Source organism: Euprymna scolopes, chromosome 15 (genome assembly GCF_053919585.1).
Source record: "Euprymna scolopes isolate OS-2025 chromosome 15, ASM5391958v1, whole genome shotgun sequence".
NCBI classification, from domain to species: domain Eukaryota; kingdom Metazoa; phylum Mollusca; class Cephalopoda; order Sepiida; family Sepiolidae; genus Euprymna; species Euprymna scolopes.
Window position 1 is genome coordinate 101,334,344 of NC_136496.1, and position 27,938 is coordinate 101,362,281.

The 27,938-nt window shown below is 33.5% G+C and overlaps 1 protein-coding gene across 2 annotated transcripts in view; it reads right to left on the reverse strand.

The window, feature by feature from the left end:
* Positions 1 to 27,938, reverse strand: part of LOC145294043 (exosome complex component MTR3-like) — a 167,525-nt gene that overhangs the window by 103,702 nt on the left and 35,885 nt on the right. For both annotated transcript variants that reach the window (XM_080141030.1, XM_080141031.1), the window contains exons 2-4: positions 20,178 to 20,235; positions 12,534 to 12,612; positions 4,871 to 5,045 (exon numbers count right to left, since the gene is read on the reverse strand). In XM_080141030.1, coding sequence (XP_079997156.1) covers positions 4,871 to 5,045; positions 12,534 to 12,612; positions 20,178 to 20,235 — 312 coding nt within the window. The remainder of the gene's footprint in view (positions 1 to 4,870; positions 5,046 to 12,533; positions 12,613 to 20,177; positions 20,236 to 27,938) is intronic.

A 27,938-nucleotide genomic window follows, 5' to 3' on the forward strand; every position in this document is an offset into this window, starting at 1 on the left:
GAATTTATTTTAACTGTCAAAGATTTGTACATTTCTGCAGAACATACATATCCTGAAAACTGTATATCTATTATGATGTTATTCTGCAACATCTAAGATTTGAGGAAGAAAACCAAAACAATTGCTCTTGCGTGGCGGCAAGTAAATAAGGATTTATGTAAATAAGCTTGTAAAGACATTTCTTTTTTTTTAATTTTAATTTTTACAATCGTCACTAGTTTTCTGTTTAATTTTCAACAAGCAAGATTATTATTTTTATTTTTCAGAATTTCTGAGATGAGGATAATATTCAAGATTGGTGGTGGTGAGGGGGTATTGGTGGTTCATAAAATATACTTAATTAATTTTAATTCATACAGATTTCGGATTTATTATTACAGAGCCAATTCTCTATTGAATAATATATGGTATCTAATATAAAAGTAGGGATTGCAAAAGTAAAAAAAATAAATAAATAACTTGGGTGTCATCAGCTAGAATAAAAACCAAAACATTTACCGCTGCATTCCCTCCCAATATAGATATCAAGAGATAAATAAGAAACATTAAATATTACACTACTTGAAGAAATAAATGAAATTTGGGAATATGCAGAAAGAAATAAAAAATATATCGGCAAGTTGAACTGCAAAAATGTTCATTTCAATTTGCCAATATGAATATCTGTACACGTTATTCATCCATCCAAACAAAGATTTGACTCGTTATAAACAATCTTTAGTGTATGATTACTATTTTCTGTTAATTTCAGTGTTATGTGACTAGCAGTTTATAAGTTTATTGAGTAAATATTTATACTCAGGCAGGCAAACAGGCACACACATTTATATAAATGAGAACAATAGACCAAATAATCCAAATTATTTTTTGGTACTTTACAATCCAATATACAGCAATTTTGGTTAGCCAATCAGCTGCCGAAGACAACAAATTTCAATAAAAATATGAAATTCGTTAAATCAAGGATTAATTTTTTAAACCATGACTTTTAACATGCTATAGCAATGTGAGATCCGCCACCCTTTCCCCATATTTTAAGAATGGCTTTCTAAATAGAAAGCCATAGTTGCATTTTCAATTAGTCATGTGGCAGCCTTTGCTTTGTCATCTTCTGGCTGCTTACATAATGTGTCGGAAGATGCCGACACAAGATTACTGGAGATTGAATTAACCCTTTCTTTATGTTAAGAATGGTTTTCTAAATAGAAAGCCACATTTGCAGTTTGAATTAGTCATCTGGCAGTCTTCGTTTCAGCATCTTAAGGTTGTTTACATAAGATGCTGACATAAAGCTGCTGGAGATTGAGTCGTAAACATTTTTTTAAATTCAATTTTTAAAATTATGATTTCGTCTTCTAAGAAAACTTTAATTTTGTTAAAATATAAAAACGAAGAAAACAAACGTCTTCTTGAAGCAATTAATTTTTATCAATGACGTCATGAAATAAACCTAAAGTATTTTATGTCAGCAAATTATGAGAACTGATATTGAATTCCAAACATGTCCGACTAAAACAGCTGAAAATTAGTTTAATTAAACAAAATATAATGAAGATTAGGAAAAAGGTCAATGACTTCATGTGTTGGTTATGTGTTTACTTGCTTGTTCGTATCCATGGATAGTGGATAGCATCGTCCATAAAAACAAAGAGGGTAAAAGAGATTATGATGTCATCAATTACTGCTGAAAAGGATGGGAAAAAATTCTTCCAGACAATTAAATAGTGATAAGAAAAGTAATGAGAGAGAGAGAGAGGGGGGGTGAAAGGAGAAATGGGAGAAGATAGGTCGAAGGGGAAAGAGAGGAGCAAAAGAGAGGGGTGAAGAGAGTGATAAAGAAAGTGGGTGGAGAGAGGCAGACAAAAAGATGATTATATATATATATATATATGCATGGATACCTGGCATTGCCCGAGTTGACATGAAATTTGGTTTGGATAGAGCTGCTATACTAAGGATATTGAACAACCCCCAGAAAAGAACGGAAGAAATAGGTGACAACCTGGACCCCCCCCCCCCCCCGCCAAAAAAAAATATGATTCAAAACAACTCTTGTTTCAATCAAAATAGCAGCGAATGCCCATACGACTGCAAGAAAAAAAAAAAAAAAATTAGCCGCAGTAGGCAAGCTCAAAGCTGAAACGCAAAAGAGGGAAAGAACGGAAAAAGCTAAGTGGCAAACGCTTTTGCCCACCGGACCACAACAACTTATGACATCATGACCCTGAAAAAATAACGTTTATAAACATACTAGTGAGGGGTACCCCGCGTTGCCCGGGTGTTTGGAGGTGTGTGTGGTTTTGGGTAAATCAAAACTCCGGGGGGGGGGGGATGTTTAAAATAAAAATACAAATGTTTTGGTAGGTAAGTATGAGGATCGAACCGAAACCCTTGAGGCAAAAATTGTAAATTAAAGTGTGAAAAAAAAAAACGTGCGACGTTAACCATTGTACCACCGCGACATACCAATGGAAACGCGTTTGAACTTATTTAATTACTTAGATTTGGCAGGTGCACGTTTTAATGATTTAATGAGGTCAACTGTTGACTGCGGAGTAGCATTTCATTTACTTCGGAACGTGGGGGTAGGGGCAAATCAGAAAAATGCCACCAGAATTAATTATAGGAAAAGGCTTAATCCACATGCGGCGAGCAAAAACTGTTGAATATTTATCTTCCCGAAGTTGAGTAAATTAAATAGACAGGCGAGCTCCGTTGACAACTCTGAGATATTATGATTTACATGTGATATAAAAAGTTTTAAAAAGTTGTTAGGCGAGCGACCGCTTCTCTGAAAAAAGCTTTTGTAGACATACAGAAAAAACGAACACACATACATACATACATTTTTGCTTTTATATTTATAGATAAAGGTGTACGTGACTTGAAAAAATGGCGTTACAAAAAGTATGCCCCCCCCTTGCAAGAAATGGACCAGTTGACCACCAAAGAATTAATCTTTTTTTCTAATTTTCAGATATTATGTGCCCGAGGGATCGCTCTTTCAGATAGTACCAGTTTGGATCCAGTTCAATGCAGCTAACGAAAGTTTTGAGTGGACACACACAAACCGACATTTGAGATTGTAAAAAACAAAAGGGGTAGAAGGTAGGCAGGCTCGAACCCATAATGTAAAGGAGATAAAAAAGGTTAAAAAGCGTAATGTCTTAACTGATGCATCCATGGCGAAACCAGAAGTCGCGAGCATTGGAATTAAGGCTAGTCAATCCAACAGAGACAATGACTTGCGAAAATGTCAACAAAAAAAGCGACCCCTTCTTATAGAAAACTGCCCAGTTGAGGGTGAAGGAATTAATGTTTTTCGCCAATTTTTCAATATTTGTCATCTGGGAGATGGAGCTTTAAAATGATACCAATTTCATCAGGATCCGTTGCATCTGTCAAACACACACACGCACACATACATTTTGCCTTTTATTTTATAGACTAGCGGGGGTGCCCGGCATTGCCTGGGGGTTTAGAGGTGTAAAAAAAAAAGTTTTGGTAGGCAGGTAGGCTCGAACCCGAAGCCTGATAACTTACCGCGACGCTACGAGGGCAGCGGGTGTGAGAATGGTTGAAATTAAACGATTAAAAAGCTAAGTGACAGGTACGTAAATTTAATGAGGTCAAACATCAAGTCTAATGTAAACAAGTTTTTTATCAGCCGTTCCATATAAGTTAACAAATTTACTGAATCTCCATTACTAACGGTTACTATATTGCCCAATTTTTACTCTACACGCTTTAACCCTTATCCTCGAGTGGCCTTGATAAGTGGTGATGCCTATGTAAAAAAAAAAAAAAAAAAAATCACGCCATAGGGGAATGAAATACCACACTTAACTTTGGCTGCAAACCAGTTTCCCCAAGATGTTGGGGAAAACTAGCTCCCCCATAAAAAGGGGAGTGTTCAAATGAATAGCAATTGTCTGATATGACGAGTTTTGTCCGCATTGATCAAAGCTCATTGCTTTCTGGACGTCCCTGGCACAAGTGCCAGGAAGATGCATTTTCTCTGAGTTCAATTTTGCTTTTTTTATACGGAAAAGCCAAACAAACACATGGAGACCAGGGAAGACGATGAAAATACTGTGTAAAGGTCATTCAAATAAAAGACAGACGTGACCTCGTTTCATAAATCGTAGATATTATAATCTAGGGACTATATAAAAAGTTAAAAGAAAAAGTGAACCTCCACCCACACACCCCTCCAAAAGCCTTTGCCGGACATACACAAAAAACGTACACACTAGCACACATTTTCGCTTTTATATTATAGAAGACAACAGGTGGCGCCCAGGAGAAATAATTTGAAATCAGTTTCTAAAAAAATCAATGTTAGTAACAATAATTCAAAATAAATTAAATATATTATCAATATAAATCAACTTTAAATAACAATCTTAAATAGAACACTTGAAGCAATTCTCTTACTATAAACAGTAACTAACATACAACTATTTAGTAAAAGTTAATTTTCCTTAATGTAATATGGAAATGAGGCTACTTTTTGAGTGTATATTTTGATAGAATCATACTATATATAGAAATAAATGAAATAAGGCAGTAATGGACCTTTTTTATATATTAATCAAATTGAAAACAAACATCCAAACAAAAAACAGACAGATGGGAATATGAATTTATGTATATATATATATATATATATATATATATATATATATATATATATATAGCTAGTGAATGGAATGACTTTTTTTATTTTTATTTTTTTTTGTTCCATGGTTGTTTTTATTGATTGGAATATTGCCCAATGCCATGTTTTTTATGAATTTTTTTTTGTAAGTGTTCTATAAATATATTCGTATATTGAAGATTTGTAAACAACCAATAATCAAAAACTCACAAGGCACACCGCTGGTTCTAGAGCTTCCAACAATTGGATCGCAAGGTCTTTCTCCTGATTATCCGCCTGGTGTTGACGACGCAGTTGACAGGAAAAGGTGGCAAATTTAAATTCACACGTTAACTGACCCTTCATGCTGAACTCTTCACGGCGAGTTATCTCCCTGGGCCCGTACCTATGTAAAACCAAAAACAAACATTTAAGATTCATCACATAATAGAGGATATATCTAGTATGCCCTGCCCCCACCCCCAAAGAAACAGAGTCATTTAAAACAAGCAGAGGAAAACAAAGTTCTTTTTCTTAATGTTATAGGATTTTTCAGTCAAAAACATATCTTCAAAATATCTTTAATACCAATTAAAAACACAACCCATGCCCACAAATTATATTTTAAAATAGCTATTACATCCTTTTTACAATTATCGGTTCTGAAATGCTGAAAAAGAAAAATTGTAAATAACATGGCTATGTCTATGAATACATTTTTTTTTTCTTTTTACAAAGTAGTCACCACTTATCAAGGCCCGGAAGCCACTCGGGGATAAGGGTTATTGCATATACAGTGCGTTAGTATTGGAGATTTTATACAGTACGTTAGTATTGGAGATTTGATACACTCAAGGGTAGAATGGGATGGAGGTGAAATGATGTATCCCTCCAAAAATGAAAGTTCTCCATGAGTAGAGCATAAAATATAAAAAATCCCACAGCAACAACAAATTCTCTTTTCATTCAGCAAATTGAACAGACCAGCGAAAATACAACACCCATTTATTGCCTTGTCTTTTCGCTGCTAAAACTAGAAGACATTTTATCCAAAAACTGGAAGAAACTACCATTAACAAACTTCTCCAAGTGATGTTATTTTAAATAACAGCACAAAGCTGATACTCCACCAGACTAGATGAATTCTTGTTGTGGAATCCAGTAAGACCAAAAGACCAAAGAGAAAGATATACTATAACAATAGTCTATTGAGGAGAGGGAAATAATGTTCTCAGCTTCTTTATTAATTTGGTTAAAGTGTTTGAAAGATAAAGGGGGAACTTTAATGGAAATTTAATAGAACTGATGGAAATTAATAAACTGTTTTTTATTTGTTTTTCATATTGTGTTGAATTCTGACATTTTGTTTGTTTCAACAACTGTTAACAAGAATTAAATTTTTTTGCATCCCCAGTTTCTTTTTTTATTATTATTTTATTATTAAAAAATAAATTAAAAGAATTTAAAGAGCAACAAATTAACATTTTACAAAAGATAAAATTTTATCTTCTTCTTATAAAGTCAAGTCAAATATTCCCCTATTTCAATGACCAGTGTAGCATATCAAATTTTGCTTCATATACACTTTAGTGTTATTGTTAATGCATATTTTAAGATATTATAGACTTCTTGTTATATTCACAAAGTTTTATATTTTATCCTCTCAGCCATTTTTTCTTTCAATAGTAATTTTAGTGTAGAAGTAAGAATGCCTAGCCCACCTTTCACAGTAATAAGTCCTTTTATTCGAACCCAGAACACTTTAACAGACATATGGGGAAAGAGGTGGCTGGTTAATTTTAATGCATCTAAAACCAAGCTTCTATCTTCACATCATTAACTCTGATCCCTGTCTGGCATCAATTGAAATGAATGGCTTTCATCTTGGGGAGACTCCATGTTTTGACAAGCTTCTGGGTTTGACCTTTACTGCTGATCTGAAATGAAACATGTACATCAAATCTGTTGCCAAAGTTGCTGGAAAAATGGTGGGATCCTTCTACAGCTCCAATAGATATCTCACTGCTGATACAATTCTCTACCTGTATAAGAGCCAGGTATATCCAAGGATGGAGTACCGTTGCCACATATGGGCAGGAGCTGTTAGAAAAACTTTATCCTGCCTTGACAGACTTCAAAATAGACTTTGTAGTCTAGTGCAGGATGCCCTTTTCTCTTTCATGCGAGTCTGTCTCTGCTTTATTTTTATTTTTATGGCAAGTGCTCATCATAGCTCCAATCTATGGTCCCCCCTTAGCCAAACTTTCACAAAAAACACTCGTCTAGCTGAAAATACTATCAATACTTTCCCCCACTCTTTATCTGTGCCTAAACCTAAATGTAGATTCCAGGAACAAAGATTCTTTCTTAGAACTGCATGCCTGTGGAACTATCTTCCGTTTGCCTGCTTTCCAGCTGACTACAATATGATTGTCTTCAAGTCCAATGTAAACAAGTTCTTGATGAGTCATTCCCCTTAAGTAATTCAATTTACCAAATTTCCACTATTAAAGATTACTATGATATTGTTTCATTGACTACTGTACACTTATTAACCCTTATCCTCGAGTGGCCTTTGAGCCTTGATAAATGGTGCCTCCTTTGTAAAAAAAAAAAAGAAAGAAAAAAAGCGACGTGAATCTAATCAAGATGCCTGTTTTCTTTTACACTATACACTATATAGCATCATATTACTGCACAAACAAAAAACAACACAAAAGATAACCATTGATTATAAAATATATGAAAAGATATTCTTCCAAAGGACATTTATATACTATACTTAGAAAAACACCACCTACATTTCTTTGTTTTAAACAATATACGAGTTTACACTATTTTTTTTCAGTTTCGTCAATAAAAAATAAACGATTCGATTTCCAGTAGTTATCTAGAGCGAAAATGGCAGACTGAGAAGGTCCATCATTATAAGAAATGAAGATGACCATCATTAGGCAGAAGAAAATGTTGCTTCATCATTATTAAAGCAAAATTAAAAAAAAAATGAAAAATTGAATTTCAAGTAAAACCAATGGTATCTACTTACCTATCATGTTGCAGTAATGAACATATCCAAAAATTATGAAAAACGATAAGATAGAAAATTAATTATTAACATAAATAGTTTTTGAAGACAATTAGCAAACATTGAGTTATACTAAATTGGCCCAAGATTTCAGAAAATTATTACCTCCTTCATTACAAGGCAAACTCTCTGGTTTCTTTCTTTTTTTTTTTTTTTTTTTTTTAACAAAACTCAATGTTCGTTGTCTTTGAAGACTATTTTCATTAATAATTAATTTTCTAGCTTATCAGTAATTCTTGAATATGTTCATTAATGTGACATTACAGTTAAGTAGGTACCATTGGTTTTACTTGAAATTTAATCTTTCGATTTTCAAATTTCGTTCTAATAACGAAGAAATGCACAAAAAAGAAAAAGAAAAGAAATTGCTGCCCATAATACAATATCTATAAATATTATTTCTATTTACTTTATATTTTTCATTGAAATCTAACGTAAATATATTATTTACTAATCAAATCTAAGGGCAGTTTTTGTGGCTTAGTTTTCTAATCAAGCACTCATATTCTTACAAATATTTAAATGAATACATGGGAAAGTTTTTTTTATTACTGATCACTCATATATTACCATCAAAATGAGCATCATTTAAATCAACAATACAAAAGAATGCTTTGAAATATTCTTATATAGAGGCTGTCCAAAAAGTCACTGAAGGGTTTTGAACTTATATACATTCTTTATTTTTTTATATCTTTCTGTAATTTTAACACAATCTGACTAAGACATTGGGAAATTTTAAAAAAGAAAATGCAAAATTTAAATAATCTTTATTTATGAAAAATAATGGCTTTTAAATTTTGCCTATTTTCAGCTTTGCATATTTGTGCTGTTGCCAAAACATTATTCACAGCAGATTGCAGAATATATTTCGTTCTTGATGTTTTCCTTCAATTCTTACAAGGTTTAGGGTTTGCTGTTTTGAGGTCTGCCAGCTCGCGGACGAAATGAGGGAGTTAAACTACAATCCAGAAATTTCTGCAATCTGTCAAATATGTGAAGCTGAAAATGGGCAACATTTAAAAGACATTATTTTTCATAAACAAAAATTGTTTAAATATTGCATTTTTTTAAAATTTCCCAATGTCTTAGTCAGAAAGATATCATCAAAAATAAAGAATATATTTAAGTTCAAAACTCTTCACCATGTATAATACTGATAAAAAACTCATAGACATTCATATGTCTGTCTAATTTGCATAACTACTTTTTAAACAGTGTATAATAAATTAATGTTTGGTGTTATTCATTTGTAATTTTATTGTGTTATTTTTCCTATATATCTGCAAAAGTTTTGATGATATTCACAGTAATTAAAGTATTTGATAAAAAAAAGATAAATTACAAAAGCCTTTCTTAAAATATGCTCATTAATTATCAATGGAGGTAATTTAAATGAAAATATAGGGTGGGCCATAAGTTACACATCACTCTCCTGCGTATGTTCTCTTATAGAGCAATAAAACACTGTATGTATCAGCTACCGTCAAATTTAATTATAATAAAAGGCTTTTCAGTTATGATTTGCCTTTAAAACATTTTTATTTCAATTTTCAAATATCCCCTTAACAATTGGCAAACAAGCGTTTAAATCTGGAGCTGATGGCACCACTAATTGATCAGTTTCTGAAAAAATTAATTTAATTTATGCTGATCATAAGCCCATTTCTAACACCATTTTCTAGAAGGACGTTTGATATCAAAATTTTGTGAAACTGGTAATGTCCTAGACAAAAACCACAAACTGGCCTTCCAAAAGTGTTTGACAAAACTGGAAAATGCATCCTCCAAAAAGTTGAGTCCAATGAAATCAATGCATTGATCGTCAAATGAGCTCAGTGTCCCAAAAACCACCATACAACGTATCATCGAAGCCGAAAGAAGGGCCACCTCGAACAAATAGTCTACTTTTTTATTTTTTTTTTTTTACAAAGGAGTCACCACTTACCAAGGCCCAAAGGCCACTCGAGGATAAGGGTTAATAAGTGTATAGTGGTCAATGGGAAAATGACATAGTAATTGTTAGTAGTGGAAATTTGGTAAATTGGATTACTTAAGGGGAACGGCTCATCAAGAACTTGTTTACGTTGGACTTGAAGACAATCATATTATAGTCAGCCAGAAAGCAGGCAAATGGAAGTGAGTTCCACAGGTGTGCAGTTCTAAAAAAGAAGCTTTGTTCCTGGAATCTACATTTAGGTTTAGGCACGGATAAGAGTGGGGGAAATTAATTGATAGTGTTTTCAGCTAGACAAGTGTTTCTCGTGAAAGTTTGGCAAGGGGGGACCATAGATTGGAGCTCAGACAAGCACTTACTATTAAAATAACGAAAAGCAGAGACAGGCTCACAATGTCTCTTCTGTAAGAAAGAGGTTGCAGGGAAGAGAAAAGGGAATCCCTCACTAGGCTATGGTCTATTTTCAGCTCTGTCAAGGGTGGATAAGATCTTTCTAGCAGCTCTTGCCCAGATGTGGCAACAGTACTTCATCCTTATACTCTATAAGAATAGCAGATGTTGATCATCTTTCCCAGCAGATAATTCGTGAGTGCAATCACATAGATGGAAACAGCGATAAACGACAATAAAGTTTATGTTTGTAGTTGGTTTGTAATTTCTTTTTCTTATCTAATTGTTTAATTATATTCATTTAAGAATTAGAAATTGTATTTTGTAATTTTATTTGATAAAGACAAAAAAACCATAATAGTGACTAGACACTTGATTAAATGTTAAGTTAAATTAGCAGTTACTATGTTAATGTGTCAAAGCTATCTGATGAGTCACTTGGCAATGATGAAATGATTTAAAGTTAATAGGAAAGAGAAAAGTAATTAATCAGCAGATTAATCAGTAAAGTGGCCAATTAGACCGATTACCAATTACCTACCGATTAATCGGTACACCCTTAATTTCAAGTATTTAACTTTGTGAAGCAATAGCGATCTGGCATGACTAACTAGTTAGTTACTAAAATTTCTATTTATATAAAATTAGGTATATGTGTATAATCAGCGTCCTCAAAAGAAACCTTCTCTGTTTTTTGTTTTTTTGGTAAGGTATAATTTGAGTATTTTGTGTTTTCTTTTGCAATAACAGTATGATTTTCCCTGACTTATAAATCACCCTTTTTGTGGAAACAGATTCTATAACAGATTCATACCTTCTATAATATGCCGAAAAAGTTTCTCCATCCATCAGTCTAAAATGGAATCCAACGAGTGAATTCGAGATACCTTCAGCTGAAATATTCTCAAACATTTTGCCTGTTCGAGTTGCTTTTGTAAAATATTTTCTCGAATGTTTTGCTGTTTTAAAATTTTAAGGTTTAAACTATTGTTCATTTTGTTGTTCAAAGTTTTGTTTTTGCATTTGCAAATTTAACAATTCAGTTTGTTTTTGAATTGTATCGTTCCTATTTACTTGCCTCCCCATGAGGGCAGGGTTGGACACTAGGTCGGTTTTTAATGTGGGGGAAATCCAGCTCCCAAAAAGGGGCACTCTGGATAGGAACAAAAATAAAAATTGTCTCAGTCATGAAGGATTTCTCCTCCACTAACCAAGGACTGAAAGTGATGTGTAGTATCAGAACAGGTCGTTAAAATTGTTTCTATTGCTGTTGTACTGTGCTACACAAGTTTTTTTTTTTTTGAAAACTTTAATAACGGTTTCATGTTATTTTTTTTTTTTTGTTAAAAAACAAAAAAAAAAAATAGGAAAGAAACAATAATTTGTCACTTAAGAAAAATATTTTTTTTTCATTGTGAGCTCTGTAAAATTTCTCAATGACACTATTACCTACCAATATTTAGTATCTTATTTGTTGTTGTTGTTGTTGCTTATCAAAACTTTTGGCATTCCTATCATACAAGGTGACTGCCATTTTTATATTTTAGATATCATACATCTGGAGTTACACCATAACAAAAAAAAACTTTGTGGGTGTTGGTTGCATATTTTTCAAGTTTTAGTTGGAGACACAAACAGATATTTACCTTTTATATAATAGATTAGTGAAGAAGGATGGGGTGCCTTTGCCAGCGCGTAAAATACACTTAAATATGATATTTTAATTTGTCTATATTTCGTATATATTATTATAGAGTCATGATTTCAAAAGTAAAAAAAGAAATATTTAGGTGCCGTCAGCTAGAATCGAAACTGAAACTGTAGCTTTGAAAGCTAGTGACGTTACCGCTGTACCAACGTGACATACATATAAACCGATTAAAAATTATAAATAAATTAAGATAAATGTAAAATATGTTTAACAATTTTTTCATTTTTGACCCCTTAAAAACAATTTTAACCGGCTACAGATCCATAAAAGAATGCCTGTAAAAAATCCAATCATTTGAGGCTCATAGCACCACTCTGCGATTTTTAGTTTCAGAGGAGATAGAGTTTGAAAATATGGACACAGATAGACATATAGCCGTTTATATATTAGATTTTTGGTGGACAAGATTCAAGCAAGAGCAGACGGATGGTCCACAGTTTTATAATTATATCTATATATCTATAAAAGTGAAAATGTGTGTGTGTGTGTGTGTGTGTGTGCATTTCTCTACCAAATAACTGTCAATTTTCGGTCTAGAGACTTGAGATTTGACATAAAGGCTATTGAGATTTGGGAAAATCTTTTTAATCGGTTTTCGGCCAGAAATTTTGTTGTTAAGGGGTCAAAGTTCAACGATTTGACGTTTGAAAATATGGAGACAGGCATATAGCCGTTTAGATAATAGATTACCTAATGTAGACAGGTACTTCAGCTAATATAAAATCTGGATGAATGTAATGAACATACTTACACAGCACAAATCACTTTGGTCTTGTTGAGTTCAATATATGCTGAACCTTTAGCTTGACTAATGACACCAGCTCGAAGAACTAAATACAAGAACAAAAAGCATAAGTATTAAACTAAAAACCAATATAATAATGCATAACAATAATTGTACAATTGTAATTGTACAGTAGAATAGAAAATAAACGATGCATAGATGCTGTAAAATAATATTAATGAAAAATATTCATAGAAAATATAATGAAAAAGTATATGTACATGAAAACAAAGTTAAAAACATTAAAATTGATTTATATGAGATTTACTGTTATTAGTTTAAGAATAGATACAATAATTATAACTTACAAAAATGAAAGATACATCAATTTAACTAAATACCAAGGTGCCTTCAATAAGTTTCCAGACTTTTTTTGTACAGGTATTTTTATTGTAGACTCTTGAAAATTCAGAATGCTATTGCTATACATCTTATGAGATGACTGACCAAGTTTTATGATTTCAGGTTCAAATGAACAGCTACAGCATGATCGTCACAGCTGGTGAATTTAAAAAAAAAAAATGCAATTTGGCTGTGAGGACACTTTAGAAGAAAAATATGCAATAAAATTCTGCTTTAAGCTTGGAAAAATGCCACAGAAATGCATGGGATGCTTCAGACTGCTTTTGGACCATCTTGCATGAATCAAGCATCAGTTTCTGAGTGGCATAAGAGATTCAAGGAAGGCAGGGATTCTGTGAAGGATAATGCGAGGTGTAGGAGGAGTAAGGAAGTAGACCACCAGAGTTGATTGGCCAAATAAAGAGTTTCATGGATAAGGACAGTCGTGTGTCTATAGAGACAATAAGTGCACAGTTTGATGTCAGTGTGGGAACTGTACACACAATTGTTCGCTAGGAACTGAAGATGTGGAAGATTTGCGCGAAGTTTGTCCCAATGCACCAGTCCACAACTCCATCCTTGTCATAGACTATTTGATGAAGATGGGCATCAAGACAGTTGCTCACCCTCCCTACAGTCCAGACTTTGCTTCCTGTGACTTTTAGTTATTCCCTAAGCTCAAGGAAAACCTTAGAGACTGTCGTTATGAGACAATTGAGGAGATGAAAGAGGTTGTGATGAAGGTCATTACCACGCTCACACAAGAGAACTTCATGGAGCCTTCCAGAAGTTATTGGAATGGTACGAGTGCATTGCAGCCGGAGGAAATTACTTTGAAGGTGACTAGAGTTTTATGATGGTACTATTAATAAAAGTGCCCATACGAAAAAGGTCTGGAAACTTATTAAAGGCACCTTGTATATGTGGAAAGGGAAAAAATGACTATGTATCACAAACCAGTCTAGTTTAAAGAGAAAAAACGAGTAAATATAGTGAAATTCCTCTCAAGTTCAATCTATGATATCTCATTTATTTATTTTTTTTATTATTTTGATAAAATTGAAATGTAAACACAATTTAACATTTTCTCTTTATAAATGTACAAACCTTTCTCTTGTGTCAATAGTTTTCTTTTTTTTTTCAGTTAGACACAAGGTTGGTTTCCTAAAAGCAGAATTCTAAATTGCAGCAAAAATTAAAACTGCCTCAGTCTAAAAGTATTTCTCCTTCACTGACTGAAGACAGAACAGATACTACACTTTCAATTATTTATTTGGCAAGTAAAAATATAATTCATTTACAAATTAGGCACAAGGCCATCAAAAGTGTGGTGAGTAGACTAAGGGGATGAGGGAGTGGTAGTGGTCATCTTCTGTCAATTTTATTCTTAGCTAGAATCATTAGTTACCATAATATCACTTTTTCTCTAGGGGCAATCATAATTAAAATAGCTTTAATTGATGAAATTTTATTTGATTTATAAATGTATGCATGTGTATACACCCAAATTCATTGGAATAAAATAAGTGGGATAACAAAAAACATGGCTAATAAGACTTTTCAGCCTTTTTTTTTTTAATAGATTGTCAACTGTTTTTCGGTTTATTTAGAACCGAAAACAAGCCGGTTGATCTCTAATTTGGAGTGGGACTTAAGAGAGAAGAAATGAAAGAGAGATGGATTTTAGGAATGGGCAGGTTCCTTCTAAGACAAATTTAATGCAGACAGTCAAAATAGGAGTGGGGAATGAGCATAGTGAAATAGCTCTTTAGCAAAAAATGAAAACCGGGACTACACTTTGATCCCAGCCTGAAGGTCAAGAAACATCACTATGGAAGGATTCTTGAAAGAGTGTTTCAAGAACACACATGCTGTAATAAATTAGTGAAATAAGATATGGCATTTTCAAACAATGAAGATTTGTTTTTTTAAAAAAAAAAAAAGATAAAATAGATATAAAGGTATTTAACAAAATTTTATAGGGAGGGGTAGAAGTCTTTTGGCTTACTTTATAAAGCTGTTGTGAGATGTGCGATTAATGAAAATAACGCAAAGTGCACATCATTTTTGCTAAATATTTACAAGTAACAAAATGTCTATATGAAAATATTGCCAACCCACCCAACTGGCAGCAAAATCCCACCCCTTCACCGTGGAAGTTCTTAAATGCTAAAAGATTTTCTCCTCTGATGACTTCTTTCCTTGGTCTGCTTGCCTTTGGAATTCCCTTCCTGTTCACTGCTTTCCCGGCTGTGTAACATAGCGCATATGGGCGCATGTGAGAAAATCAGCAGCAGCCTATGATAGCTGACTAACGGAAATATTAGCAATGGAAGCCATCTTAGCATATATGCAAATTAAGCAAGTGTGCACACACTGACAACATGGGAAGAAGAAAAAAAGGCAAAAAAAGAACAGCACGTGATCGTGCAAAGGAAGCGATCAGACATGTTTTGACTCGTATACAACAACAGAGAAAATGTGCCACGTGGTTTAAAAAGAAGAAAGGCAAGCAACAGAAAATGGTACGTGCCTGAAACAGCATCTTGACAGACATGTTCACCACATGAGTGAGAATTTTAGAACACAGTGACGCGAGTTGTTGGAAATTACTAGAATAAATGCTTTTTGCATATTGAATCATATTTTTTATGTCCTTCCTTGCTTGTTTTTTTTTTTTAAATTTTTTATTACATTTTCACCCCAAACAAGGCACATTGCCACTTTGGTGTAGTGGGCTACTATCAGGGTCAACAACTACTGGGGTACTATGTAGGGATTTGGGCAGCAAGATGTCGGTTCACGTTGCACTTGAACTTCTGCATGTCAGTACAGTTGGGGAAGCAGGGACCTGGAATGGAATTCCAGAGTCTAGCGGTTCTGGGGAAGAAACTACTGGAGTAGAAAGATCTTTTACATCTAGGGATATCTACAGTGTGGGGGTGGGATTTAGCAGCCTGCCGGGTTTGTCGAAGGTGCTCACGTCGTGGGGGCACAAGTGCTTGCAATTCGTCAGAGCATTCACCATTAAAATACTTGTAGAAAAGGCAGAGGGATGCAACGTTTCGTCGATGGGACAGAGGCTGAAGCTTAGATACCAGTTCAGGGCCTATCAGATTTGCGACTCTCTTTTGAACCTTGTCAAGGAGCGAGAGACTAGTAGCAGATGCACCAGCACAAATATGACAGCAATACTCCATACATGAGCGAATGGTGGCCTTATAGAGGTACAGGATACTTTCGGGTATTAGTAGTTTTCTAGCATGGTAGAGAGAGCCCACCTTCCTGGCAGCGGCCCTGGCAATGTCTTCAATGTAATTGTTCCAATTGTTTCCTGTGAACGTTAGGCCAAAGAGTTTGAAAGATGTACTCTCAGATAAAGAGTCGCTGACCATTGCTATAGGTGGTAGAGAAGGTTTCTTGTAATTATTGAATGAAACTAGTTTAGTCTTGGCGGTATTGAACGTGACCACCCATTTTTGTCCTCATTCCACTACAGATTGAAGGTCATCCTCTAGCATTTCTGCCATTTCTTTAGATATGTGTTCATTTGTTTTCCTGTAGTGCCTCTTATAGAGTGTGGTGTCATCAGAATATATACCCATCTTAGAGGCAATTTTGTCTGGAAGGTCAGGAACAGTAGAGGTCCGAGGATAGACCCCTGGGGAACTCCCGCATTTATATCATGTTTTGATGTATGACCGCATTTATATCATATTGTTTGTTCCTGTGACAGTACCAGACAATGTATGTGTCCAAGTGGTTGAAATATAATGACATGGTTTGAGTGTAATAGCCACGTTACAGGTTACAGCTGTACCAACACACAGAAATTTGAATGCAACATTTTTTTTTTTTTTTTTTTTTTACAAAGGCATCACCACATTATCAAGGCCCAGAGGCCACTCAAGGATAAGGGTTAAAGAGTGTACAGTAGAAATTGGTCAATATAGTAATCATTAGTAATGAAAATTTGGTAAATTTGATAACTTATATGGAACGGCTCATCAAGAACTTATTTACTTTAGACTTGAACACAACCATATTGTAGTCAGCCGGAAAGCAGGAAAACGGAAGACAATTCCACAGGCGTGCAGTTCTAAGAAAGAAGCTTTGTTCATGGAATCTACGTTTAGGTTTAGGCACAGACAAAGAGTGGGGGAAATTATTGATAGTGTTTACAGCTAGACGAGTGTTTCTTGTGAAAGTTTTGCGAGGGGGGACCATAGATTGAAGCTCAGTTGAACACTTTCCATGAAAATAATGATACATCAGAGACAAACTCGCAACATCTCTTCTGTGAGATAGAGGTTGCAAGGAGGAGAAAAGGACATCTCCTACGAGGCTACGAAGTCTATTTTGAACTCTATCAAGGCAGGACAAGTCCTTTCTAGCAGCTCCTGCCCAGATGTGGCAACAGTATTCCATCCTTGGACGTACCTAGCTCTTATATAGATAGAGAATAGCATCAGCAGTGAGATATCTACCGGATCGATAGAAAGATCCCACCATTTTTCCAGCGGCCTTGGCAACAGATTTGATATACGTGTTCCATTTAAGATCAGGAGTAATGGTCAAGCCCAGAAGCTTGTCAAAACTTGAGGCCTCCTGAAGACGAGAGCCATTCATTTCAATTGATGACAAATGTGGATTAGAATGTTGATGATGTAAAGAGAGAAGCTTGGCTTTAGATGCATTAAAAGTAACCAGCCACTCCTTTCCCCATTGTACTATGTGCTCAAGATCAGAGGAGAGAGAATTGGAGAGAACTTGGTCGTTTACTGTCTTAGATGTGGTACCATAAATGGTAGTATCGTCAGCATAAATGTCTACAAATGATGTAAGGATATGATTTGGAAGATCATTAATGTAGATCAGGAAAAGAGTTGGGCCCAGGATGGATCCCTGAGGGACACCGGCATTAATACTGTGAGCTTCTGATTTTTGCCCCTCAACTACTACTCTTATGAACCTATCAGAAAGAAATGATTTAATAATTGAGAAGACTTTTCCAGCTATACCATAGCTAGCGATCTTATGAAGTAAACCTTTATGCCATACCCTATCAAATGCAACATGAACAAACATCTTGCTGCCCAACCTCTTACCCAGGTTGCCCCTATAAATCTTGTCTCTATCAAAGTAGTCCCTCATACATCAGTGGCAATATGCCTTGTTTGGAGTAAACAAAAAAATTTAATCATATACAAGGGGGGGGGAGGTTAAAAGAAATGGGTAAATTCAATGTAGTCTGAAAGTTTTAAGCAGTTTTGAGCTTGGAGAACATTTCATTTCTACTAATGAGTTATCAAGAGTAAAAGCCACTCGAGGATGACGACAATTGAATGATGATGAATATTATGAAAGGATTGAAAATAAGGAGTAGAATAAATAAAATTAGTATTTTTTTTTGCATTAACTACAACTCACCATTTACATTTGAAATGTCGACTTTCATAGGTTTTCGGGTATGCTGACAACGAATATCACAGTTAAATTCCGGACTGATAAGTAGTTTACCAGATATGAAAACATTTGTTATTCAACGTAAAAGCTAATACATATACTCCCTGGCAGCTATTTTTTCACAATGAGGAATCAGAAATACGCATGCCGGTAAAAATAAACAAACACCCCCAACCTCCCCATGTTAAGAATCGCTTTTGGAATAAACATCCCACACCCTCCCCATGTTAATAACAGTTTTTAGAATAAACACTCCCAACCATTCCCATGTTAAGAACGGTTTTCAGAATAAACACTCCCATCCATCCCCATGTTAAGAACGGCTTTCGGAATAAACATCCCCAAGCATCCCCATGTTAAGAATGGCTTTTGAAATAACCACTTCCAACCATCCCCATGTTAAAAACGGTTTTCGGAATAAACATCCCCAACCATCCCCATGTTAAGAACGGCTTTCAGAATAAACACTCCCATCCATCCCCATGTTAAGAACGGCTTTTAGAACAAACTTCCCATTTGGGGGGGGGGGGGGGAATGAAAAAACTATTTGCTTTGTCGTCTGCTTCAGTTGCATGCATGTGCATTACTGTTCGGTTGTGAAAACAAAATGGCTGCCAGAGATTACATTAGCTTTTACGTTGGATATCATATATTCTCATATCTGGTAAACAGCTTATTGGTCCCAAATTTAACTGTGGTATTCATTGTCAGCATATGCAAAACCCTTTAAACAAACTCTTGCTGAGCCGTCATCTTAAATAATCAAACTCTGCCCAATTTTCATCATTTTCAATCATCACAGAGTTGTCTAACCATCCATTTGCCACTCATTTAATCCTTATCCTCAAGTGGCCTTTTGACCTTGATAAATGGGGACATCTTTATAAAAGAAGAAAATAAGGTTTTTGTTGATATTAAATTTGAAGAAGACCCTGTTGTAGCTCTCAGGGAAGCAATCTTGTGGTAACATGTGCTACAGATAGGAAGTTCTTGGAGAGAAACTTTGTTCATGGAAATTCTTTGATGCTAGGCAAACAGACGAAGAAAGGAAAGCTATTTGCAGTAGTTGGGGTTAGAAAGACAAATTATTTTAATGAAAAACATGGAAAGAAAAAAATGAAAAAAAAGTTCCAATTATAAAAAAATATTTAGATTATTAAAAAAGAATTCTGTAAACATGTTCAATTTTTTAACATGCATTCACGTTGTTATGAAAGTTTAACATAAGATTATACCCTCATTTGAATTCCGAATGACTTATGTAAATAAAACTATTGTCTACAAACTGGTTGGAAATCATGTGGAGTGGGTGAGGGCGTGGGTTTGTTTTAAGCTAAATTTAAATGTCATTTTTTAAATTATTTTTTCTTTTAATTCGTTTTACATTTTTTTTTATGTTTCTTTTTCAAATTTACAAGAATATTTTAAGTTCTTTTTAATTTTATAAAAAATTTTTTTTAAAAATTTTTGATTTTGGAATTTTTTTTTTTTTTTTTGAAAATCTGAAATGCTGATGCTTAGTTGCTGATCTGAAAATTTGAAAAGAAAGAAAAAAGAAAAAGGAAAGAAAAAAGAAAGAAAAAGAAAAGAAAAAAGAAAGAAAAAGAAAAGAAAAAAGAAAGAAAAAGAAAAAGAGAACAAAAGAAAAATATTTTTTTAAAAACTTGAATATTTTTTAAAGCAAGAGGTCACTGATTTAATTCTGTCAAAACTTTAAATTCTTTCTAAATGTTTTACATAATTCTAACATGGCGTTGAAGAAACAACTGTTCATGTGTATAGGGGAAAAAACAACATATTTACATGTAGGTCGCATCTGGTCGTGTGATCGCTGGTCCCATCTTTCTTTGTTCTCATCCAACTAGAAAGAAAAAAAAAAAAAATTGGATATTATCATTCAATATCTTCTTGATATTTATTGGTCAGAGGAAATTGATTCTGTTATATTTATAGAAATAAAGTTTGGGCATAATAGAAATTGTTAAAAAATCGTTAAAAAATAAAAAATTAAAATAAAGAAATGATGAAAAAAAAGGAAAAAAAAGAACAAAGAAACATTTTTAAAGAGTTTAAATGGCTTTCTTTTCTTTTCATTGAAATACGACTCAAAATCATTTTTACAAACAAAAAAAGGAAAAATCAATCTATATATTGTGATGACGATCTAATGAAATTATGGGGAAGAGGTTTCCTCAGAAAAATGTTTAGATAATGTGGTTAAAGCAATCAAGTGTTAACTGTTCTACGCTTGCCCTGATGAATTATTAATTATATTGCACTTCCAAGTAACAATTTCTGTGTTTTAATTGGAAACACCGCAGTCAAAATTCACTACTCAAAATTCGACACACTGCTGTCAAAAACTCTCTGCCCTCAAAACTCAACTCCAAAACATGACGCTCCGCTGTCAAAAACTCCAAAACTCAACATTCTGCTGTCAAAATTCTTAATTCCAAAACATAACACACTAACAACAAAACTTGCTACTCCAACATCCAAATCCAAAATCAACACAGTCTCTGAGAAATCAAGCTTTTTTATTTGAAATCGGAAGCATCTCATTTGCATATTAGGTGACACTATCGCAAGCATATAAAAAGAAAAGGTAGCAATTTTTTTTTTTTCTTAATTCTTTTTGTCTGCCTGGGGCCCTACAGGCTGCACAAAAACAGGTTTGTACCAATTTTTTAGGCATTTAATCACAGAAGAATAACTTATCTTGCTTTTTGTAGCATTTCAGACCACACATAACAAATCAGATAAGTTCAAATCCAATCAAATTATTTATGTTTCAAAATTTTTAAGATGAGGATTAATAACTTGCATTTATTCAAACTACTATTCTCACCTTGGTTGTTATTCCCACAACCTTTCAGTCAATGTAACCCTAGGTTTCTTCAGGTGTATCTTGTCAAACTAATGAACGTTTATGCCAAACTTGAAAAGCTGGACGGAATTTTTGAATTGGACTCTTTATTTAATCCACGGGGGCGGGGAGTTAGATTTCCCCCATTCTGTCAGCCATTACTGAGTAGAAGTCTTAAGTATCCCCCTTCATAATTGTATTCTTAGTATTGCCTGCATTGAGGATTAAACCTTCAACCTCCAAAATACTGTCACTTAGAACTGCTTAAACTTAAGCACTTTATCCGTTGCATCGGATATTCAAATAATCCAATATTTATTGCTTTCACTTGTGGATGATTTACTTGTTTTCCACTGCAGCAAAGTGTGGCACAAGGCTGAAAGATGGGGAACATTAGCTTCGCCAAGGGGTCATTCTGGGTAGGTACAAAAAGTCATGAACGGACCCATCGGCATTCTCCAGTAGGGTTATATTACGGACTGCTAAGGCATTACCAAGTAACTTTGACAATTATTATTACGATTGTTGTTATTCAAAATCTAGATATTTAAACGCTAAAAGTTCCCCAAAACCGCTGGCCTTGATGGAGGGAAGATTAAAACTTGCTGCTATGGTTTCAAATAACAGCAAGGGGAGACTTGATTCCAAATATTTCTCATATGTTATATCTCCTGTCTTTGGTTTTCATACATAAATTAAATTTCACAGTCTATAAAGATTATTTGATAATAGAGATATTCATAATCATACCATTTCCAAAAGATGGGAGATATAACATATGAGAAATATTTAGAATCAAGTTTTCCCTGTTATTTCAGATCATTTGAAGCCATAGCAGCAAGCTTTAGTCTCCCCTCCATCAAGGCTAGAGGTTTGGGAGAAATAAACATATCTATAATATAAAGCTGAATATCTGTGTGTGTATGTGTATGTGTGTGTGTGTATGTGTATGTCTGGTCACGAATAGGCTCCTATATGGTTGACTATTTTAAAAAACTGATTACATATGATAGAAGATGTATCGAGACACAGGAATGGGTATGTTTGATCTGGCAGAACAGTGGTTCATTAAAATTGTGGGGTCTGCGTTCGTACCTGGTCCACAAAGTATAGAAATAAAAAATTTAAAAATTAAAAAAAAAATCGTTTACAAGTGTTTCTGATATAGATGTACATAAGAATACTTTGATAAGTATGTTTTAACTTAAATAGGGATGGTATAATAAAATTGTGGGGTCTGCTTTCGCGCCTGGCCTCCATAGAATGGAAATAGGCACAAACTTTAATAAAGACTTTTCATATCTATCTGTGTAAGTATACTTTGATAATTATGTTTCTGTTTGAAGAAATATGGTATAATAAAATTATAGGGTATTCGTCCGCACCTGACCTCCATAGAATGGAAATATGTCACAAAGTTTAACAAGTTTTTTTTTTAATATAGATCCACAGAATATTCTGATAAGTGTTTCAGTGTGAACAGGTATGGTATAATAAATTATGGGGTTTATCTATTTTATTTTTGCTTTCATCATATTTTGCTTTGGTTTTGATACCCCCAAATTCAACCCAAATTTACAACCCTTCCTTTTCATAACCTATCATACTTTCATAAATCAGAGTCCATTTTCTGTAGGCTGTTTTTGAACCCAGTCAACGACGGGTACTTTTGCTAGTATACATATATATGTATTAATGAAAACAATATATATATATAAGTGACCTTGTCAGTGTGTGTATGAAAAGTCTTTACTAAACTCCTCTATGAATATTTGGTCTACAGAGTTGAAATTTGATATATAAGGTATTTGGACCTGTATCAAACTTTGGATTTCATTTTGAGCCGATAAAATAGCTGCTAAGGGGTAAAAAAAACAAAAAACAAAAAAAAAACATTGATCAATGCTTGGTGTAAGTCGACTATACCCGTTTTTTTTCTGTGCATTTTTTGCCTGATTAAAAGTTATAGGTTAAACAACATTTTTTTGCAGCTATTTTATACATATCGCTTTAAGTCATACGTCAGCGGATAAGGCTGGCGAGCTTTATGTTTTCCTTTCGATTCTAGCTGATGGCACACACGTCATTTTTTTACTATTGAAGTCACTTATATATTAGGTACAATATAATAATCAATAGAAAATTTGCTTTATGATAAGAAATACAAAATCTACGTAAAATAAAATATATTTAAGCATATTTTATGACCGAGTAATGTTAGGTTAAATAAAATTCAGCTCCTAGTGACACTTGTTTGGAGGTTTAAGGTTCAATCATCAGTGTGGGCGATGCTAAAAATGCAATTGCAAATTACTTAAGCTGATGGAATTCGAACATGCATTTCTCGTTGATTAAATAAATGATTCCGTTTGAAATTTTGTGTAGAGTGTCTAATGTGACAGAAAGATTCCAGAGTTTGATGAGATACACCTGAAGAAGGTTGGAGGTTACATCGGCCAAAACACTGTAAAAGTAACATGGTCCCAAATAGTAATCCCCTAAGTCCAAGTGGCGATATACCTTGTAAAGGGTGAATATGAATGCAAAAAAAAAAAAAACACTCAAAATGAGAACAGTAGTCCAAATAATACTGTTTTTATTTTTGTTTATCAGTTTTTCTTTGTACTTCAAATTTACCAGTTTTGGATCCCTTTAATTGTCGTACTCTACCTTGCAAGATTTTTATTAGGTATTTGGAGGGGGGGGTGATGTTCAACTTTGACCTGAATCACTTTATTTCATGCTGATAAGAATAAATGTAATTTAAAAAGACACCAATAGACAAGCATAATTACAGATAACAAACTTTGTAGATAATGGAATCAGCAATGACTTTGAATATTGAGGAACCTTTCAAAACAAGAAAAATATATTCTCATCTGTATCATTTTTTTATCAGTTGAAGTATATCTGATGGAAGTGACGGTGACTAACTGATTAACTGAGTGTACCAAGTTCAAATCCAGTTATTTCCACAGAAACATTTTCACTTACGATGTTGGTAACTTTCACATGGTTTCTCCTGTATCTGATGTGCTTCTAGAAAGAATTCTAATGAGAAAGATATCGGAGAAACCAATGCCAACAATCGAATCATCTGATTCATAAGAAATGAATTATATTCTTAGTTCGCTGATGCTGAAGATTTCATCTTCAATTTAACGAACACTGTAGCTTTGAACTGTTTTAACTTAGCACTTTTATCCGTTGATCCTGCGAACAATTCTAGTATGAATTTTTCTTGTTTTTAAACGTAATCTCAGTACAGCTTATTGCTATATTTCTACACATTATTGAAAGAATTCACAAACTAACTAGAAAGATATCAGGGAAACCAATGCCAACAATAGAATCATCTGATTCATAAGGAGTGAATGAATATATCTGGATAGCGAAGCTATTAAGGTGGTTGAAAAGTTTTGTTACGATTACGATTGGAGCACAGAATGGAGCAGGTGCTGCACTATCTAAATATACTTAGTTCATATCCATCTTGATCGTCTTCCACGTTTTGCATACAAACTGTCTTGTTTGTTTTTTTAAAGATTTAAATTATATACACATAATTAGGGCTATGACAACAGCATATTCTTTTCCTTGTTTTGATTCTCAGGTATACATCCATTGATATCATACGTTTTTATGTAGAGTGATGTGGTTCTTGGTTGTCTAACTGTGTCAGATATATACTCGAGAGCAAAAACAATGAAAAGAATATGCTGTTGTCATAGCTCTACACATAACATTAAAGTCACAAATAACAATTTAAATAAGAGTAAATTAAAGAATATGCACAGAAGACACTAATATTATGTATATGTGTAATCTATTATAATAAAGTTGTATTCCTGTCCTTCATTCGTTTACAATTTGGTTAATACAGGGTGTCCAAAAAGTCACTGAAGGGTTTTGAACTTAAATAGATTCTTTATTTTAGATGATTTTTTCTATAATTTTAACACGATCTAAGACATAGGGAAATTTTTTTTAAAAATGCAAAATTCAAACAATCTTTATTTATGAAAAATAATGTCTTTTAAATATTGCCCATTTTCAGCTTTGCATATTTGTGCTCTTTCCAAAACACTATTCATGAAAAATTACAGAATCTCTGAATTGCGATTTAACTCCCTTATTTTGGTTCCTGATGTTTTCCTTCAATTCTTGCAGTGACTTTTTGGACACCTTAAACTCTGCAAGAATTGAAAGAAAACATACGGAACCAAATAAGGAAATTAAATCGCAATCCAGAGATTCTGTAATCTGTTAAGGAATAAAGATAATCTGAGGAATTAACATAGTTTCACCTTTAAAATTTCTAGTATTATAATGGTTTTCAGAATATAAGTTTTCAAAGATTTTATTGCTAATCGTATGCCATTACAGTTTAGGTGGATCAAGATTTCTTAATAATATAACTAGGGCTCCTTACTTCAATATCAAGTTATGAAATGGCATTCCAGGCAGTTGTAGTGAATTCTACAGGAAATGCTACTGCATGATCTTCATTAATAACTCAATTTTACAAAATATTATAATTTATATCAACAGCACCATTTTTAGGGGCCAAGATTGCTCTTTCACGAAGCCATCCTACATTGTGTAAATTTTGAGAAATATCTGGGAAAACCCAATTGAATTTACCGTCTGGCAATGTGATAATTTGTACAATTGAAGATCTCTATTCAATGTTATTGAACCAGTGCCAATGAAAAAGTGATTTAAGAAAAGTGCTGCAGACCGATCATCAAATAAATGTGTCCTCATAATGATATTCTCCATGCTGAAAACCAAAAATGTGGTTATCACTCAGTATTGTAGAAGTGCCAGACTGTTACATCAAATTTTAAATGGAAAGAAAGAATTTGGGACCAAATCAAACATTCAGTTACCAAGGACAACAGCATTAGATAAATCACTTATTAGTCTCTCTTTTTTTACCATTCTAAGTGTAACATATCAATATCATAATTAAATATTAATAATGTAAAGTTCTGGTGTAGGATGATTTTGGAATACAATATAAAAAGAATAGAATTATACTTACAATAGTGTAATAACTTGGCAACTGCTGTTTGGCACGTCTATTGGCGCAGGGTGAATGAACATAAACTTTATAAAATTTATTGTTTTTGAAGAAATTCAAATTTTATTGAATTTCGTTTAAAAATAATGGGCAAGTGAACTTCTATTTATGTTTGAATGATTGTTTTTGCGTCAACGTTTCATTGGTTGATTTTAGTCTCATGGTGGTTTTTGGATTGTAAATGCTAATTTAAATAGGTTTTCAGGTATGCTGACAAGAAATATCACTGTTAAATTTTGGGATTGATAAGTTGTTTACTAGATATGAAAACGTAAAAGATAATGTAATCCCTGGCAGCCATTTTGTTTTCACAACCGAGTAGTTAGTAACGCACATGCGTATAACTGAAGCAGACGACAAAGCAAATATTTTTTCACCCCCCCCCCGGAAAAAAATGGGGTGTTTATTCCAAAAGCTGTTTTTAACGTAGGGAGGTTGTGAGTGTTTATTCCGAAAGCTGTTCCTTTACATGTGGAGGTTGAAGGTGTTTATTCCGAAAGCCATTCTTAATATGGGGCAGTTATGGGTGTTTATTCTGAAAGCCGTTCTTAACATGGGGAGGTTGGGGATGTTTATTCCGAAAGCCATTCTGAATATGGGGAGGTTGGGAGGTGTTTATTCTAAAAGCCGTTCTTAACATGGGGGGTTGGGGTTGTTTATTCCAAAAGCCATTCTTAATATGGGAAGGTTGGCGTGTTTATTCTAAAAGCTGTTCTTAACATGGGAGGTTGGGGGTGTTTATTCTAAAAGCTGTTCTTAACATGGGAGGTTGGGGGTGTTTATTCCGAAAGCCGTTCTTAAAATGGGGAGGTTGGAGGTGTTTATTCTAAAAACCGTTCTTAACATGGGGAGGTTGGGGGTGTTTATTCTGAAGACCGTTACGCATGCGCATTAATTATTCCTCGGTTGTGACAAAAAATGACTGCCAGGGTTTACAGTAGCTTTTACATTGGATAACAAATATTTTCATATCTGGTAAACTATGTATCAGCCCCAAATTTAACTGTAATATTCGTTGTCAGCATACCCAAAAACCTCTAAAAGTCAACATTTGAATGTGAATGGTGATTTGTAGTTAATGTAAAAACATACCGAAAAATTTGTATTTTAGTTTAAAAAGTGTCATTGAAATTAATATTTGTTTTCTCAAAATTTAATGATATTTATATTTTATTAGTTGTGAAAATTTCTACTTTGTATTAAAATAAATTTCTATTTTAGGTTATCATGATTTTTTTTTAAATATTTGAATTCAGTAAATGTGTAAGGAAAACCTAAAAAAACAGAACACAACCAGTCAAAAACTTTCGAGTTTTGGTTTGAAATTAATATTTGTTTTTCTAATCGATGAGTGTATAAAAAAAAAAATAAAAGATATATAGGGATGTCTTCATCTTATTTCTTGACAAAAAAGAAAAAAAGAAATTATTTATAGAAAAAGAGAGAAATTATTTAAAGTAAAGGAAAACCTATTTAGAGAAAAGAATATTTTCTGAAGGGAACAGGAGTAATAAGTTAAAAATAAGAAAAATAACATTATTAAAGTTAGGCTAGACTATAAATATATCCAAATTTCAGAATCTCAAGCAATATTTACATATTATTTGGAAAA